The sequence below is a fragment of the Dysidea avara genome, chromosome 12, assembly GCF_963678975.1.
Source record: "Dysidea avara chromosome 12, odDysAvar1.4, whole genome shotgun sequence".
NCBI lineage: Eukaryota > Metazoa > Porifera > Demospongiae > Dictyoceratida > Dysideidae > Dysidea > Dysidea avara.
The window spans coordinates 20,280,207-20,299,557 of NC_089283.1; the positions used below are offsets into that span (position 1 = coordinate 20,280,207).

Genomic DNA, 19,351 nt, shown 5'->3' on the forward strand with positions numbered 1-19,351 from the left:
TTATAGACCCACACAGAGTCACACATACCTCAATACGGCTGCATACTATCCTCTATACAGCTGTATGTGTTTCTGCTAAACCCACACCTTGCCCTCAAAACGGCCCATATCCCTTCTGAAATACCCTTTTAATTAATGATGTTGCTTTCAATTTATTGTTGCTATTTCACGTGAGCCAAAACAAAGTACAGTTGTACAATAATGAAACTGAAAAAAAAAAAAAGGTAAAACAACCTCATAGTCAATGAGTTTTCAGTTATAACTGTTCTGCCTGATCATCACTGCATGAGCTGTGTAGCAAGAACCCACAATCCTTGCTTTCTTCATACTGAGAACAATCACATCATTTCTTCATCTGCAATAGTTAACATTAATGTTCATACTTCGCATGTTGCAAATATACTTACCAACGCCAGTTTCAAGGTGAGTAGGTGCATTGAACTTGTGGAGTCATTGATGGGACTGCTGTAGTGAATCAGATAAAAATTAGCAAAACCATACAGTATAACTCTACTCACATCGGTATCTCTCAAACTAACTGCTCTTGAAGTGCGCCACGTACCACGCTGTGATATTCAGCCCTTGTGCACCTTGAAGATTCAAGATTGTTAGAATCACAGGGTCAGTGCAGCACAAATAACTTACTGAATCACCCAAGCAGGTACATCATACAGAGTTTACAAAGGAGTAGACAATATCCACTTTCCTTCAATGCTATATTCAATGTTCCAGCATTTCAAAAATGTAGGCAGTCCAAAGTCTATATTGCATAAGTGCAGTCACCAATTATTATAGGGTACACATATACACATACTGTCAGATCTCCACAGTGGTTAGTAGGACGTGTAACACCTGATTACTTTCATCGTCCCTCTTCTCTTAGGTCCATGTCCTGCATGTAATTCTTCTATGAAAGGACATATGCAGTCAACATAATACAGCTTGCATATTACAGTATCTGACTATCTGTAGTTTATGTGCACCTCTTTTTTAACTGTTTGTGCGATTCATTCACTCCTTCATGGTTGATGCTGTAAACGCTGGTGTCATAGTGTCGATGTGCTGCTCTGTGAACAGAATTAGAGATATAAGACAAAATTACAACTTAAGAAAATAGTCATCAGCTTTCTTTCTCGTCTTGAGTAAATCGTTAGCAAGTAATTGAATATAACAGTCAAAAAACCTACAATATTTATGAAGTTGTTGTAAATTAAAAACTTGTGATAATAACACTGATTGGTAATGGCTCACTGCATGGACTTTCCCTTACTGCAATTTCATGTTGGTCATCTGACTTCACAGCTCACCAACGTCCTTCCTAAGAGTTAAAATTGCCTGTGTCATCATTTGGCATTCTTGAGACCCACATGCAGCTATTTAAGTAGAGGTATTGTACACAGGACATGGTATACACAAGTAAAATTCATACCAATACCTACAGTAAATTATTATTTATTCTTGCCAAAACTATTAGCACACAAAGCTAAGGGGTATATATGGCCACATGTTGTCTTGGGCTTGGGCTAGGTCAGTCACATGCATCACACCCAAGAGAGATGAGACAAAGATGCAACAGTTACACTTTTGTCTGTAACCGTAGTTATTATATTAATAACTAGCTGGGCACTTTATAATAACATGGTACAGAGATTTAAAATAAAGCACACTACAGGAATATCACAATAATTAATATTTGTATGGGACTCATCTGATACAGATGGGTCTCTTAATACATTGCACCAGCTCCCACAGATGCAAAGCATCCCACAGAATGCCCACGCAAGAGACCAGACGAGTAGAACTGGTAAGTAAAGCGTGTTGACAGTTTTATGAGTACGTGTAAAGAATGACCCCTTACAATCCCACACTCAAGCAATCCCGTGCATATTACTGCATGTGTGCAAGCTTCTGTTGTTCTTTTTGAAGGGGTGAGCATTGCCAGACTGACTCAACAAAATTTAATTCTGCCATGGATTCACCTTCATTGACCCACTCGGAGTTTTACACCTCTGTTCCAGGACCACAGAAATCAGGCCAGCCCAGATTCTATGCTGGGACCATTGGATTGACTCTACTAGTCTGTTGTGGCCATGCCACTTTCTCTTCAGACAACAGATGAAGTATGCTGCCATATATGGATTGGCGGTGAGCAACTAGTCTACAGCTAGAGCACTGTTTAGTCATTGGGTCAGCAAAAAAACAGATGTTTTACTATGTGAAGCGGTGTTGGGCCACTACTAAATATCTACCATCAAGAATCTACTAACGTTTGTACCTTGAATCAAATTTACTAATAACATGATGCTGATATTTCGTACATCACAAAGAATCTCTCTGGCTAAAGTTTGTAAAGAGTGGCTAGGAATTCATATTGTCTAACCAAATTCATACAAACTGAAAATAATTATAACTAACATACGATCTGTAGCATTTAAGTCTGTTCCATGTCCACCGAGACTGTAGCTACATGACACTGTTTGTGGCAGCATGTTACCCAAAGACTTTCTTTACTTCCTGAGTGTAGCTAGCCGCATTTTTCATCCGTTGTTCATTCTCTTTTCCCGACCCATTGACTAAAAGAATAAAAGGGACAAGCGAACAAGGGCGCCTGAGTTACCCAAGAGTGGGCAAAACCAGTTCTTCCTTCCCGTTGGGCCATAGATACTATAGCCATCTATGATTGGGCCGCTGGTAGCTCAACAAGGACGGCGGCTAACTGCTGTTATATTTGTACATACAAACTAATACTCACTCGAAACATCAGTCACTTCTACCATCTGTGCTTCGGCTGCACCATACTGCCACTCGAGCGTCAGTCAATCAGTAGCTGCGGCTGGTTCTTTGTCACAATAGTGATTCGCCCCTGACAACGTTTCACACAATGCAGTCAGTCTTGACCACAATTATGTGAACAGAAGAAGGCGTTCACGTATACGTAACGTCATTCATTGGCAAGCTATACACCTGTATACGGCCTGCCATCTTGCTCCGTCTCTGTATTTGTCTGTATATTCTCCGTATACGTCTGAAAATGACTGTTTTGTATATATCCGTATATGCTTCCAGTTGCGCTGTGAAAGAGGCTAATAGCTACATCAAAACTATCATCATCATAAGGCATATCTGCAACATTTCCAACTTGTATGTGGACCATGTCCAAGTGTGAAGTAGCTTGTTTAGCCAGTTCCACCATCTCTGGTTGTATATCAAAACCATCTACTGCATGATTTTGCACCATATTGAGCAGCAAGGCAACACCAATCTCCAACTCCACATCCAACATCAAGGACTCTCTTTCCAACTAAAATCTTGAGACTTTCTGCTATTACAGGATCAAGAAAAGCTGTACCAAATGAACCATGCCTGCCACCAGCAAAAGCCCGTATTGCAGCAGCTCCATATCTTGTCCAATTAGTGTACATGTTGTGTCCATCAGAAATACAATCATGATTGCTAGCCATAGCCAATACTTTACTGAGCATGGATATGTAGTGTTCCTGGCCTATTTATACTGATTCATGCACATTCCATATATATCTCTAAATCGTTTGTGAAGAACTATGTATGGATGCACAGACAGAGCTAAAGCAACAGCTTATCTAGCTCTTGTTAGGCCTTGTCTTGAATATTGTAATGTTGTATGGACTCTCTACACTGCACAACATAGAGCTGCAAAGTGGATAAAAAGTTCTTTAACTTTTCAGTGGACTAAATCCAGTGATGAATGTTTGAGGGAGCTTGAATGGCCATCTTTGGAGCAGAGACGCATGCTTGTGTTACAATATTATACACTATTTTAAATAAACTTACTCCAATCAAGTTTTCTGATTATTATCAAATAAATGATCTATCAACCTGCTCTCACCCTTTGACAATTCGTTGTTTACCCTCCTCCATCAATGATTTCCGCCATTCATTTTTTGTCAATTCCATATTTATGTGGAATTCAATCCCTTTCGATGTGTGGACAACTTCTGTTAATCATTTTAAGCTAAAACTGAATTATGTTTTTTGTTTTAAACTCTAATTAATTATCTGTAACTTTAATCTTATCGTTTGTGTGTTTTTTTGTTTTTGCAGCTGTTTGTTTGGTATAGTTGTATGTTGTATGTAAATTTTTGGGGGAAGCACCCTGTACAGGCTTATGCCTTTTGTGTGACCCCTGTCATTGACAAAAATTGATAATAAAAAGATATAAGCTTTTGTAGTATATCAAGTTAGTATGGCTTCCCTACATTTGTATTGTCATCATGCAGAGGAGGTTGGACGCGTTCACGTGAGCTATACAACCTTAATTGCATTGTTTGATTTGGTATTTCACGTGATCCTCAATAGTTGCAATATGAAACTGAAAAAACATTGAGGATCGCTGGGCATCATTAGATATTCGGATTGTCTTTCACGTCTGCTTCAAGGCAATGTACTTTGTTTTGTAATCGGCGCTTGAATTCTGGGTTAAACTACCGTATAGCCTAAATATTTTGAGGGGGGAAATTTTCGCTGATTTCTCGGTTTTGGGAGTTACCAGCAAAAATTTTATTCTTGAAATATTTAGACCTCCATGTAGTCTAATACATTTTGGGAATGTTTGCAAACTCCACGAAAATTTTATTTTTAGCAACATTGCTCAACCTCGAAATATTTAGGCTATACGGTAATAAGTTGTGGTTTGGTGTACACTACTTCACCAGTCTTCAAGTACGCATTCTATTAACAAAACAATGATTATTCAGTGAGTTATATACTAATATCAATGTATTAACCTCCTCAACAGACGAACTTTGTGTAATTTGTTTTAGTGGCACTTAAAGCGAGTCCAACCTCCTCTGGTCATCATGTATGAGGTATGCTTGTGAAGTCATTGCAGGTGTTTATATACTTAAAACAATGTAGCATGCCATACAATTCCGATATTATTATTAGCTATTTATATTAGTTTAATGGATATACATACGTACATACTGATACTAAAACAGAAGTTTAGACACAAGTGATCTTTTTAAAGTCTGATATGGTGGGTGCTGAAACCACTGTGGCTGGTAAACAGTTCCAATGATTTATAATTCTCCGGGTAAAAAAGTTGGCTCTTAGTTGCAATCTACATCACTGTTTATAGAGTTTCAGATGTTGCCCTCTTATGTGGGTTAAGTGTAAATAAGTTTGACCAGTTAATATCATAGTAACCATTCATAGTTAATATGAGGTTGCCATGTTGTCTTCGGCAATAAAAGAATAAATTCCAAGTTCTTTCAGTCCGGACTAATATGGCAGATTAGCTAGAGCAGCTACAAGATTAGTTGCTCCTCTCTCAGTGTAGGGTATCAATATCCTTATATATATGGCTAAGTATGGGCACCAAAGTTGGAAACAATGAGGTCTTACATAAGCTTTGTACAAAAAAACATTTCTTTATAAATCTTTATATCTTTAAGCATTCACAGAATTTTTAGGCAACAGCTTTATTACAATGCAAGGAAAACTTCAAAAATGATGTAGTCCAAACACCCAAGTCCAGTCTTTTTCAAAGTCAGCTTCATTCAATTGAAGTATGTCAAAGGAATAAATACAGAACTGTTGTGTAAAAATACTGATAGATTTTCCTCATCAAAGCATTATAATTTTGTAGGAATGCCTGCAATGCTATAGTGAACAATATGAGAATGTATTACATACTGTACGTCATCGATGGCCTACCATTATGACTCAATGCTGTCTTTTGTAAAAAGATCAAAGGATCATTCAGTTAGTGGTATACTAATTGGTCTCTTACCATATATGGTCATGTCATGTACAAATGGTTATCCAAAGAAGCATTCACACTTGTGGCATTGTATGCACACCTGTCAAATGTGTTTCAATAGTATTCACTTTAGGTACTGCTTTGAAGTTCTATTCTTTTCCATATAGTGTGTTAGTGATAGATATGTGGCATGAATACTGCTAGCAACTCCATTAATAACAATGCCTATATTATGTGGTAACAAGCACCATGACCTCACCAAGTAAAACACAATATCATGTATTGTGTTATTGTACCAATGCATTTTCAAGGAAAACTGCATGGATACAGGTGTCATACAATGAGGTCATGTTACTACTTACTGGTATAGATATACATTCTTGTGTGATATGATCTCACCCAAATTTTTGTGTTTTATGTACTTGTACTTTTATGCATACGGTACAGCTTAGTGTGGAGTTCAATATATTAACATGCGCACTTTACAGCCACACAGATCATACACTATTGATATTGGTATGCTAATGTGTTTACATGAATATGTGCATGTACTGATGTGTTGGAGCTTGTGTAATACATGCTGACATGTTGAATTATATACCAAACTGTATTATAACTTGTTTGTAATACAGAATGCTATGCCATCTACTGATAATATACACATTCACTAAATTTGGCCTTTTCAGCAGAATCGTACGTAGTACTAAACAAATCGTGCAGGCAAATCCTTTGGGGTCATGCGCTATATATCCTGCTGAGCTAGGAACTATTGTCTTTCAAGAATCAGTTGACAATACTACACACACTCAAAGTGCTTTTACCAAATTCATATGGTGGAGGCATCATCCTGTGGTATAATTTCGTAATTGCTTATGATTGGTTATAACTAATTTACAGTGTATTATGTATTCCAAGAATTTCCATTTTATTGGTAGGAAACTTGTTGACAGAAGAGTAAACAGTTAACAGATCAGACACTGCATGGAACTACTCTGGATTGAATGACATTAATGTGATCAAATTCTGAGTCAAGGTTGCACTTATCAAGTGCTTCTAGTTCCAGTGTCTTAGTGTGGTCTAGTTATTGTCTCTCCCTTTAACTTTACTGTTAATGGGTACCCTTATTTGGAACCAACTAAATGGAATTCGTGGAAACGTTACATTGTAAAATGGAGTTGTTTTTTTTTGTAAGCACTTAGTACATAGTATTAAAACCACACTATAGGGTAATGGCCCATTAGGGATACAATAAAGAGTATTCGTGGTATTGTCAACAAATAATTTAACTTGTATGATGGCTCACTGATTCTTGGAAGACAAAATCCACTATAGTAGGGTAGCTAAGTGACAAATTTTGATGAAATCGTTCACTTTATGATAAAAGCACCAAACTTTCTGTGAAGTTGACTAAGGTATTCTGAATCATTTGAGATATAGTGCCACATCAAAACCATTGCCTTAGGGAATGTTTGGAAACTTTAAAACTAGGTTATAAGTCCTAGTCAGGAAACCACACAAGCATGCATATTCAAAATCTTTGTTTTTGCTTAAATACTGTAGCACAAATATATTTCAAATTTACAAGTGCAATCAGAAAATCTTTCAAAATGTGTTCCAGTGGAGCCAATATTTCAGTGAAAGAAGTACAGGCACAATCCAATAGATACAGTATATGGCTTTGTATACCTTGACCCTCCATCCTTTCTTTTTAACATTGCAAGCTAAGGCCACTTCAACTAAATCTTTTGTTTCTTGGGCCCGACCGACCCTATATTTTTCAGCATAAAATAAGTATGTTAATTGTGTGATCACCTTGCAGAGAGTGATAATGCCACAAAGGAGTTACAAATTTACCTTTAAGCTCTCAAAAAATAAGTAACACTTCACCATATAGCTGCCTACTCACAAGTGATACAGCAACAGTAATGTAGCTTAGCCACCATTGACTTGCAAAATCACTCTTCAGCTGGCAAAATTGAATATTTCAATTTTACCGACATACCGACCTTTATTTGGCTGATTTCACCCGAGAAACATAAAATTTAGTTGAAATGGCCTAATGATCTGAATGGACACCAGCTTTTGGATATGACCATCTCTTGTTTGTCTATGCAGATGTGAAGTTTCAGCATATTGGTTATAAACAAAGCCACACAATTACACACATATATGTGTACACAGTGTACACAAAGTAAAACCTTCAGTTGTAATACAAACCATGTACACTTTTTTGTTATGCAGGTATTATGGGTTGTGCAAGCTAGCTAAATTTTCTCAAATTAATTATTGTTATTAAAAATTTGGACTAAATGGGAAAGGCTGTACCAGATGACAGTGTAGGCTCACCTGGAGTTCACTAGTTCACTACTGGCTAGTCTCAATAATTGTAATACAAAACCAGCAAACATTGAAATTCACTAGAGCTCAGTAGATCTTTAAATAGGGCTGCATGTAAACTTCAAGAAAATGTACTTTTGTTTTGAAAGAACACCTAACTCACTCTCTCATTAATACCATAGGGAAAGCAAGGTATACATCTCTGATCTGTTATGTAGCTCAGAGGCCCACCTGAGCTACGTAAATAAAGCAGTTACCCTAGCCATGTACGATATTCTAATAGAACAGTCTCATATGTAAATCATAACTATAACTATACCGTGTTTCCTCGTATAAAAGCCTGGGTTTTTGTTTCCTTCCCATCATTTTTGACCCGGCCTGTAAACGTATAGGGCTTTTATTTGAGACCGGGCGTTTAGTTTGGATGGTCCAACCAACGCAAATTCGAATGGTGATTAGCTACTAGTGATACAGGAACCTGTAAAGCCTGATCTGTACAAAAATGAATTAACATAGATACAGAGTGTTGGTTATATAAACAAGGCTTAAAATGATTGGAAAATTGTTGTACATATCTGCATGCACACGGACTCGTCTGGTTGTGCAATTCATATTTTGTGATGTTTATCATACAATATGGTAGGACTGTATAGTACTGATCATGAAAATCTGACCAAAAATATCATTTGAAAGACCTTCACTTTTCCTTCATACCAGCTTGGCTGGAAGCGTAGAGACTAATACAGCACAAGACCACGTCCTCGTCCATTTTTTCACATTGCAATTGCAGCAGTGCTTTAATTAGCACGAGTGGAATAAAGCAGAATCCACACCACAAATTGCAGAGTAAACTAAAATCCACAATCAAAGAAACTGCAAAATAAACTAAAACTCATAATAAAAAAAACTCCAGAATAAGGTAAAACTCATAATCAAATCTCACAGAGCATTAACCATCTTTGTTTTTAAAGTGTTATGAAATTAAACAAAAAAAGCGTTCCTGCCTGGAATTGAACCAGGGACCTTGAGTGTGTTAAACTCACGTGATAGCCACTACACTACAGGAACAGCATATCACAACAAGCCAATATTTTGTGCTTTAAACTTTGATGTGTAGAAAATTTGTGCTTTAGTTGTTGCTATGGAAGAATCAAATCAAGCCCACTTGTTGTTTACAATATGCTACACCTATAAACTATTGAAGAATGTTTTAGATAATTGAGAATGAAGACAGCAGGCTTTATTGCAAATATCACATGTCATTACACAAATAAATTTGTGATTTGCCATAAAAGCCCCACTGTATTTAGAATACAATTGCTGAGTGTGCTAGAAAGTTGGAGGAGCAGGTATGTATTCAGATCAGTCATTCAGTTGGAAAGAGATCGATAATCTTATCAGCAAAGATGCTGTACCTAGCTGTTCATCCTACTCATAACAAGACAAGTCTCTAGTATTAACCGTGAGAGCTTGGAAAAACAGTACAAATTGAAATGTGGGCCTGGCAAACCTACTATCAAAATCTGTTGTGACTTTGTTGCTATGGGATTAGGGGAGGATGATTCTGAGCCTTTGGGACTGTCTGGTGTTTACTCTATAACAGGGAAAGTCCCTTTACCTCTAATAAAGTCTACTCTGACATGGACACTGATAATGGAGGATGGACTGTCATACAACACAACACAAATAACTCTATGAATTGGATAAGCTTCTCAAGATCTTGCAATTTGGTTGATTATGAAAATGGTTTTGGTGAACTCAGAGCTGATTTCTGGTATGGCCTCAAGGCTATACACGCTATGACACAAATGGCCAATGGGAGATAAGAACAGACTTCTGTTATGCCAATAACAAGACATGGACATACTAGCTTTCACTATCATCATTTTAGTGTTGGCTACACCAATGAAGAATACCCACTCAGTGTGGGTGGCTATAAAGGAACTGTGTTCAAGGGTCTTTATGATGGGCATGATGTGTGCAAAGTTCAGTAAATATGATAATGACATTGATAAAGCTCATTTTACATGTGACATAACAAGCAAGTGTGGATGGTGGTACTATGTTTGTGGTTCTATTAATCCTAAGAACACCCAGGTGAGGTGTCACTATGGCCAAACAAGGAAAAACCTGTCATGGTTGATGTGATAAAAAAACATGCACTAAGCAATGCTAGTAGTATAACTTTTGGTAAAACAGCATATAAAAACGTTGTAGATAGAAAATAACTAGACTTTGTCTGTTGCAGTAGTGGTGAGCAAACGGCGATTTTGCAGATCAATCTTAATGTGAATTGATTGTAACAACAATGAAAAAACTGTTCCTGCACTGGAATCGAACCAGGGACGTTGAGTATATGAGACTCATGTGATAACTACTACACCACAGGAACTACACTTTACAACTACATCATGTAATGTATACAAACTACAATACAGGGTAACCAGGACACCAAACTCTCTAGTAATGGAACTTCAACATGGTCTCAAGGTGTCCAGAATGGTACACTTACTGTACATACAGGTGTTACAGTATGTCAACACAAAGTTTGCCACTTCTTATAAAGAACGATAATGGCACTCTCTACACAACGTTTCACCCCTGTGTTAATAAATAAATTAGAGGATGAATTCTGTTTACATCCATTGTCAGGCAACTAATACACAACCTTACACACATAGGATATGAAGGAACACACTTTGCACATACATGCAATAATCTTCCATCGGCATTCCAAAAGCCAGCAGTGTTAGATGTTGTACTGTGCCGCAGGTCAGAATGTGCCGAAGGTCATATATCTAGGCCCTTATGTCAACCCTCTGCTGCCAAATGTGTGCTGCCATGGCTTAGGCCTAATTCTGAGGCATGATGGTGGCTGGCACTGAGATATCAAAGCATTAATGACTTTATTAACCCGGATACATACACTCTTACAAACTGTTCTGTAGATCATCCATTTGTCTTTGTCAACCAACTGGTTAAGGGAGCTCTTATGGCAAAGATTGACCTGAAAAATGCTTTCAGGCTGATCCCTGTACACCAAGAAGATCGGCATCTTCTTAGCATTTATGCACTGGAAGGACAGATCTCTCATCATGTGTATAAAGCACCACTTATTGTCATTGATTGGCAAACTCTCCTTTGCCTGCAAAGTCATAATTATAATGCACATTTGCAGGTGTAGACAATTCCATAGCAGATGTTCTGTCTTATTACCAGGTGGTATGCTTCCAATGTTTAGCCCCGCAAGCAACACCACGACTGGACACTATCCCTACATGGCCAGCCCACTACTTGAAAGACTCCTCTATCATTATCAACAACTTGGAGTAGCCCTTTCCACATGCCGCATAGATCTAGCTGGGGTTCAAGCACTGCGACAATTATGTGAACACATAAACATCAGGCTAGTTTCACCACTTATACACGCTCATACTTCTGTTGCTCTCTCACCAAAAGGTGTCCCACAACACAATCAGGTACGTATATCTTGCTGAGATTTGCCTTGAACACATAGAAAAACACTTTCCTGATCCAACTGAGGATGTCTTACTCTGCCTCGGCATCAAGAGGGCACAAAAGTCAATAAGAAAAGAACTTCTCAATCAACTACTATTGCAGTGCTCTGCACCTTAAAGATGCAATTGAGACAGCAAGTATCCTTTCTCTTTGCTGGAGAAATACCTGCAATGGGCGGCTTTTACCCTGGCTTTCTACAGCTCTCTGAGGGATAGTGAATTTTGCCACTGCTGAGCTTACCAGATCTCCACATGGAAGTGACCACTACTCTTTTGTTAATACATCACCACTGCGGAATGGATCGATCGTCAAAGACAGATCGATCCATTCCGCAGTGGTCATGTTATTACCGTCCATGTGTCAGGCACTTCCACATGTCCTGTTCAAGCCAAGTGTCAGTATGCTAGTCAAGTGCCAGAGTCTCAGAGACAAGCTTAAGGTCCAGTGTTTCATGGAGAATGATTCTCCTCTCTCACAAGGCAAGACCTGGTGCAACACCATTAGATATTGCACAATTATTTCATCACGACCAGTAAACTGTGTTTAACATCCTACGTCTGCTTGGCCTGCATGCATTATCGCTACATGGCATGCATTGGAGCTAAGCACACAACTGAAATATTGATGTTGACTTTTGTGATTCTTGTAATTGTGTGATCCTCACCAATTAGGTGAGGAAACTCCCATCAATGATGTACCATACGCTTTAATGGTTTCATAAACATTGTTATGTCTTTTGAGGTCCTTTAGAGACCTTTGTGCAAAAATTATAGTAATGAAACATTGACAATTTAATCATATCTGCTGTTCATCAAGGTTTGACAATCTGTTACATACCCTTACAAGTGAGAATTGATTGTGGGTTTTAGTTTTACACTGCTACACCCTGAAGCTGTCTAATTGCCTTGCACAAAGCACACCTGTCCTATGGCTACAAAATTTACATCATTCTACTAAATATAAGAAAAGACAAGGTGCAGAGGGCCTACACTTGTCGGGACCCCAAAAGGCACATCCCACTGGTGAGTTTCTTATTGTGGTGTAAAATGGTGGCTGTGAGCTGCTTCGTTTGGCCTCTAGCCTTGCGACTGTCAGGCAGTGAGACTATAATTTGAGTTTTAGCGATTTTATAAAATTCTATATCCAGCCACCTGTAAGTGTTTTGCTATATTATATAGTATACGGACTAGTAATAGTCTGTAAAGGTGACTTTCATCACATAAAATGTCTACGTGGTACTGTCATGCATACCCATATTGTGTAAACACACATTTCCCAAAGTTCTCTGTGGGTTTAAGGGTTAAATGAAAGCATTTTATACCCAATCTATCTATTGTAAATGTGTAATTATTACACAATATGTTCAGCAGGTATGTACTACAGACTACTGCATTGACAGGGGCAGGTACATATTCGGACCAGTCGTTCAGAAGATCATTTGTCTTATCAGCAAAGATGTTGTACCTGTTCATCCTACTCATAACAAGACAAGTCTCTAGTATTAACCCAAACTGTGAGAGCTTGGGAAAACAGTACAAATTGGCCAACAAAAACTGTTGTGACCTTGTTGCTATGGGATCAAGGGAAGATGATTCCGGACTTCTGGTGTTACTCTATAACAGGGGGAAGTCCCTTTACCTCTAATAAAGTCTACTCTGACATGGACACTGATAATGGAGGATGGCAACACAACACAAACAACTCTATGAATCAGATAAGCTTCTCAAGATCTTGGGTTGATTATGAAAATGGTTTTGGTGACCTCAGAGCTGATTTCTGGTGGCCTCAAGGCTATACACACTATGACACAAACTGGCCAATGGGAGTGTTTTGCCAATAACAAGACGTGGACATACTTTCACTATGATCATTTCAGTGTTGGCTGTGCCAGTGAAGAATACCCACTAAGTGTGGGTGGCTATAAAGGAACTGTGTTCAAGGGTCTTTATGATGGGCATGATGGTGCAAGGTTCAGTACATGTGATAATGACTTTGATAAAGCTCATTTTACATGTGCTATAATAAGCAAGTGTGGATGGTGGTACTATGTTTGTGATGCTATTAATCCGTCCACCAGAGGTGTCACTATGGCCATACAATGAAAAACCTGTCATGGTTGACATGATAGACATAAAGATACGCCCCAAGCAATGCTAGCAGTATAACTTTTGGTAAAACAGCATACTAAAACATTGTAGATAGAAAATAACTAGACTTTGCAGTAGTATGTTAAAGTATGTTTTCACATTTGTAACCGGCTGAGCAAAACCCAACTTGTTTACATTTTCATTTTATGACTTTTTTGTTGTCCAGAGAGAAAAACTGATGGGCTGTTAAAGTTTCAGCCTTTTCTGGTGAGTGCTTTTGAAGTTACGATAGGCAACAAGAAGAGCAAAACAATTTATTTGCACAGTGCCTACATGGAAAAAAAACTACAGGTCATTTAAACGATCATAATTCTCAAGTGCAACGGGCTACGAAGTTGGGACTTGTGTCCTTCTATTAACCATGAACCAGGGCATTCATCAAGGTATAGTTTTTGGGATAGATACACCCATGCTATCAAGCAAAGAAGGCTGTTCAAACTTTTAAAACGATGACGATAAAGTTATGTTTTACCACAACGTAAATGACTCATGTTTGCTTCACGATACAGAAACAAAACAAGATATTCATAGAGGCGAATCCATCAGTATATTAGACATTGCAATTCACGTCTTCCTTCACTGTTTACTGCAGCAATTAAAAATTATTTATGGAGCACACATTTTTTTTACCAAATATATTTCAATGGCATTCAACTCTAAAACAGAATTATGTAAACAAGTCAGGTTTTCACTCAGCGGGTCACATTTATAATTTATAACTTTTGCAGAACAGTATATGTAATGATTGTAACACACATACAAAAAAGGAAAAAACACTGTTTCTGCCTGGAATCGAACCAGGGACCTTGAGTGTGTGAGACTCATGTGATAACCACTACACCACAGGAACTACACATTACAAAAACTGAAATTTCTTGCTAAAATTCATGATATGTACTTATTGTCTAGTAAATGGACTATACATAGACTATACTATATATAGACTATATACTGCTATATATAGTTATGTTTTGGTGCTTAAGGCTACATAACAAAATATCTGATCATAGTCTTTAAAAGCATCAACATCAATTTTTAACCACGTATGCTGCTACATAGATACTCCTGTTTCCACCTCTGAGACAGATTAAAGATGCAAAGAGGAGCTGATTCATTAATACTGTATGTTTAACTACAGGTGAAAACATCATAATGTTGACATGAGAATCAATCTTAAAAGTAAAATGACATTGTCTTGTTCAAATTCAGTCCTAGATAGCCCAATTTTTAAAAATTTTCTGGGGGCATGCCCCCAGACTCCCTGGGTTGGATTGCTAGTGTGCTTCAAATACTAATGTATACCATAATTTGACTGTAGACACTAGCTATAGATGCTTCTTCATGCATCACCCATGTCCCCCATTCAGCTCAGCCACCCCTTTGGAAAAATCCTAGATCGAACCTGCCCCCCCCCCCCCCCCCCCCCAGCAGTGTCTCCTAGATCTGCCTATGGTCACTGGTTCTAAATATTCCATTATTCTGTATTCTTCCATTATTTTCTGGTTATTCTTGTATACTGACAAGCTAGTGTCAGCAGTGTTATCAAAAAGAAATTATATTGGCAGGATTATTTCTTTGTATCGGCTTTGCGTGCGCGCGCGCGTGTGTGTGGTGTGTGCATTTTTGCCCCTGTAGTTGTTTTGTACTCTACTTCCTTTGCTCCCTCACAGGGCTCCACTGAAAATCAGTATTTGGACCTCCTGTTTTTCAAAATTACAATTGCAGTCAGTACAAACTTCAGTTACAGCAGCAGTCCAGGTCTGCTTTTAGCAATTTCAACCATGTTATGAATTCGAAGTCATCTTTGTAGAGAGTTCATCTACATTACAAGCAAGTGAAGTGAGAATTCAACCAAGTTAAGTTACTAGTCATATCCATCCCGTAGAACATAACAAGTCACCCTGTAGAGTTCAGCTACAAAAAAAATAATCACTTTTGAGAGTTCAGCTATGTTACAAGTCATCTTGTCCTGTACAAAGTTCAGTTACAAACAAGTACTTTATAGCATTTCAGCTATGTGACAAGTCGTTGAGTAGAGTCCAGCTGCTTAGCACTCTGTACAGGGCTCAATTATACAATCATGTCAGAAACTACATAGAACCTTCAATTGTCTGTCTACATTACGTAAGTGCAATGTTAAGGTTCTGTGCCTGATGGCTTGTAGTATGAGCGGTGCTCTTGTACAATACCCCATACTCTTGTTTACTTAAATTTAAAGATAATTGAACTTTGCATTTCTGGGTGTCTGGGGCATATCTAATCTACTCAGTGACAATAGACTCAGATACATCACTCCAAGGGAACAAACCACAACTACGCCTAAAAGCCCTCTTGGCAGGAACTCTTAGCAATTATCCCGGTAGTACAAACACACAAACAGGATGAAAAGTACTGCACAACATCTGAGACATGTAACTTATATCGCAGCCCAACAGCCACTTAACAAGATACATCATAAATAACAAGATAAACATGTATGAAAATAATACATCAACACAACAATACACATTGAATAATACAGGTATAATATTTCATAACATATAAGATGACATACAAGTGTTCTGTGTATCACTAGGTCTATACGAAGGTTATCATGGTACGGGATAAGTTGATTTGCCAAACATTCAGTCGTTCATACTCACTCAGACATTCCTCAAACTGATCAGGAGTGAAACCTTTAGCTAGGATACGCTGTCGAGCATCATCAAATCTAACCAGAAATAAAAGAAGACAAGAATGTAGTACACCAAAAAATGGCTGACTGACAGCAGTTAACTTGGGAATATTTTATAATTAAGACTTAAATTTCTACAAAACTGTGGTGTCTTTGAACTGAGCTAAATTTGCCTATACAACAATATAGTACCTCTACTAAGATACCATACAAATTTCCCTCCATACTACACAAGTTATAGTGTGTTCTCACCTGACTGTGTCGGGATCAGCCATCTCCCTGATAATACCATATATGGCATCAATGGGTTTAACATTCCTGCAAAGCAGGGAGAACAAGTTAACACAACCAATAATCACACTCCTTATCTGTACTTGAATTGTAGTCAGTAAAGGGTTGGTATTGGTGTACACACCAAGGTGTTTTGATTACTGTTGATTTCATTTTCATTTGAACATTCCGTACGTGCCGCGTTCTATTCCGTAGCATCCTGTGTCCTGAAAATGGAAGAGGTTAGTGCTGCTCTTGATGTTCCAAGCTCCGTGTTTTGCGAGAAGATACTAGAGGAGAAAGAAAAATCTTCACCGAATCATTGCGAAGTAACTTTCTCAGCCTCTAGTCACAGGTCCAAAAGTGACCGTGGAAAATCCTTAGATTTGCTGGAAGAAGAAAGCGGCACTCACAGGAAGTATGGTATTTGTTCAAACTAGTCACTGTGGAATTTTAAGTTAATTCATGTGGTTTGACTTATTATTAGTTCATTGTTAAGTTTTTCCGCTGATGTGTGTTAAAAATAGATGCTGTAGTTTCAGGCATTGTTGTATCCCATGCTGCTGTATTACGAGTTGTTTTTACAGTTATCTATTGTTTTTTCATCGATAGACCCACGCTGATATAATTGAAGTAGATGCTGTGCCCTGTGACTCTGACAATTACAACCTGCGAATGATGATAATTAACCCTGAGAAGAAAAAGGAATATAAGATGGTTAAAGGTCAACTGCAGTGGAAACTTTTCTTACTATTACATTGTAGTATATTGTTGCTAAAAACATGTGGTACTATTAGTTTTTAAGTTTCTGACATGATTTGGCTAATAATCACAGTCCTAGTTTAGCTAAGTCACTTGTGGCTACACTTGTGGTTTCATTTCGGAAACCGCATCATACACCGTCATCATCAGATCCGGTGTACACCTGTACAAGCTGAAACACACGAGAGTGCGTGAGTAGCTACATTGCTACAAGTATAAGTACACAACTACAGCTAACAGCTGCCAGTATTGTGCTTGTAGAAGTGGTTTGCAGCTGTTTAATTAATTTTTCGACGAAGAAATATGCCCACCCGTTGTATAGTAGCTGGTTGTAATGCTGCTAGCGGATTCGAGAGTGGGAAAGGCTGCAGTTTTCATGCGTTTCCAAAAGATGAAGGATTACGAAGAAAGTGGACCAGTGCAGTGAAGAAGCAAAGGAGTGACTGGGAAGGCCCAACTTCGACTTCAGTGTTATGCTCTAAGCACTTTGAAGCCAGCTGCTTTGATACTGAAGGTAGTCGTTATAGAGATCAAATGGGATTGCCAGCAGCCAAGCGCCTGAAGCCAGATGCTATTCCCACTATATTTCCAAGGTCAACTGATAGGTTTGAGTCACCTGGAAGTACAAGCAAGGCACCAAGACCAGCTTTTGAAAAGCGTCAACAGAAGTCTGTAAGCTATAACAACTTGATGTAATAAAATTTCAATAACATTAATTTTACATATAATATAATTATTATAATAATAGATAATAGCAGATGTCCTCTCTACAAGTGCTCCAACGGATGAAGATGTGCCCTCTACAATTTCTGCCATGGATGAAGATTCCCTCTCCACTAGTGCCATCGCAGATGAAGTTCTTTCATCAGAACCATCACTCCTTTTACCTGAAGAAATGGATATACCTGTCCCCTTAACTACAGGTGGGGGAACACATGTTCAAGCACATCCCGAGATGAAGTCTGTTGAAACACAAGCGTCTATAAAAATAAAAACAAAGAATAAAGGTATGTGCACATCCGAGTGTGACCTTACCATTGTGCCATTTAAACAGGAACATTAGCCCACCCAAAACAGAAATCAGTAGAAATACAATGTAACCTGATTGATGCTCCGCCTTTACAATTTATTCCGCATGAGCCATCACCAGTACAACACACAGGAATTGAACCAGATCTCCAGTCCACTACAATGTGTCCAGATGATTCTTTTACTGATGTTTACCTGGACACTTCTTTCTGCCTTAGCCAAGAGGATTACACCACAGAGTAAGCCTGTATAATGACATGATTTCAACATGTTATTACATGTTGTACTTATTAACACTCTAGAGATGACACTGAAATGTCTCCACAGAATGAAATCAAATACTTAGTATTTCATTCTCACCTGTTAAGCCTATTCACCCAATGTAGATCATGCCATTTATCATGCATTGGTAGGATTTCAGACAAGCAGGGAACTTATATTGCTGTTACTCAGGAGTGTTCCCACTGTGGCTACCAGTGGACTTGGAGAAGCCAGCCATTTATCCGTGACACACCTGCTGGAAATTTGTTGTTGTCAGCATCCATCTTATTTAGTGGTGCCACTCCTGCCAAAGTGCTTCATCTTCTTGATCACCTAAAAATGGCATGCATTAAAGACAGAACTTTTTTTGATCATCAAAAATTTTACCTTCTGCCTTCAATAAAAGCAACATGGAAGGAGAGTCAGACTGTACTGCTACAGCAGTGTATAGCACGAGGTAGCCCTCTTTCCATAGGTGGAGATGGAAGATGTGATAGTCCTGGTCACAGTGCAAAGTTTGGTTCATATGGAATAGTTGATATGGACTCCAAAAAAATTACCCATCTTGAACTTGTTCAGGTAACCACATTGCTACAAGATATGCTGATACTG

At 38.3% G+C, this 19,351-nt stretch overlaps 3 protein-coding genes, 1 long non-coding RNA gene and 3 other non-coding genes across 13 annotated transcripts in view; 2 read left to right on the forward strand and 5 right to left on the reverse strand.

The window, feature by feature from the left end:
* LOC136240094 (uncharacterized) overlaps positions 1-19,351 on the forward strand; it is a 34,518-nt gene that overhangs the window by 13,862 nt on the left and 1,305 nt on the right. Inside the window, exons 7-10 of the mRNA XM_066030941.1 lie at positions 17,300-18,121; positions 18,198-18,456; positions 18,504-18,717; positions 18,781-19,318. Coding sequence (XP_065887013.1) covers positions 17,753-18,121; positions 18,198-18,456; positions 18,504-18,717; positions 18,781-19,318 — 1,380 coding nt within the window. The 5' untranslated portion in view covers positions 17,300-17,752. The remainder of the gene's footprint in view (positions 1-17,299; positions 18,122-18,197; positions 18,457-18,503; positions 18,718-18,780; positions 19,319-19,351) is intronic.
* Positions 147-3,017, reverse strand: LOC136240960 (uncharacterized). Of its 7 annotated transcripts, none has more exons than XR_010694065.1 (8): positions 2,753-3,017; positions 1,271-1,373; positions 984-1,067; positions 815-907; positions 646-760; positions 519-590; positions 408-465; positions 147-355 (listed from the first exon to the last, which is right to left on the reverse strand). It is a non-coding gene; the product is annotated as an uncharacterized lncRNA (long non-coding RNA). The 7 variants fall into 7 exon arrangements; XR_010694061.1 differs by having other exon boundaries at positions 984-1,183; XR_010694060.1 differs by having other exon boundaries at positions 984-1,183; positions 1,252-1,373.
* Trnav-aac (transfer RNA valine (anticodon AAC)) lies at positions 9,073-9,145 on the reverse strand. The gene has a single exon. It is a non-coding gene; the product is annotated as a tRNA-Val (tRNA).
* On the reverse strand, positions 10,396-10,469 carry Trnam-cau (transfer RNA methionine (anticodon CAU)). The gene has a single exon. It is a non-coding gene; the product is annotated as a tRNA-Met (tRNA).
* LOC136239910 (fibrinogen C domain-containing protein 1-like) lies at positions 13,345-13,698 on the forward strand. The gene has a single exon (XM_066030653.1). The coding sequence runs from the start codon at positions 13,345-13,347 to the stop codon at positions 13,696-13,698; it is 354 nt and encodes a 117-aa protein (XP_065886725.1).
* Positions 14,521-14,593, reverse strand: Trnav-cac (transfer RNA valine (anticodon CAC)). Its single transcript has one exon. It is a non-coding gene; the product is annotated as a tRNA-Val (tRNA).
* Positions 16,192-19,351, reverse strand: part of LOC136240095 (DNA replication licensing factor mcm7-like) — a 30,605-nt gene continuing 27,445 nt past the window's right edge. Inside the window, exons 19-20 of the mRNA XM_066030942.1 lie at positions 16,670-16,735; positions 16,192-16,453 (exon numbers count right to left, since the gene is read on the reverse strand). Of these exons, the coding sequence (XP_065887014.1) occupies positions 16,321-16,453; positions 16,670-16,735 (199 nt within the window). The 3' untranslated portion in view covers positions 16,192-16,320. The remainder of the gene's footprint in view (positions 16,454-16,669; positions 16,736-19,351) is intronic.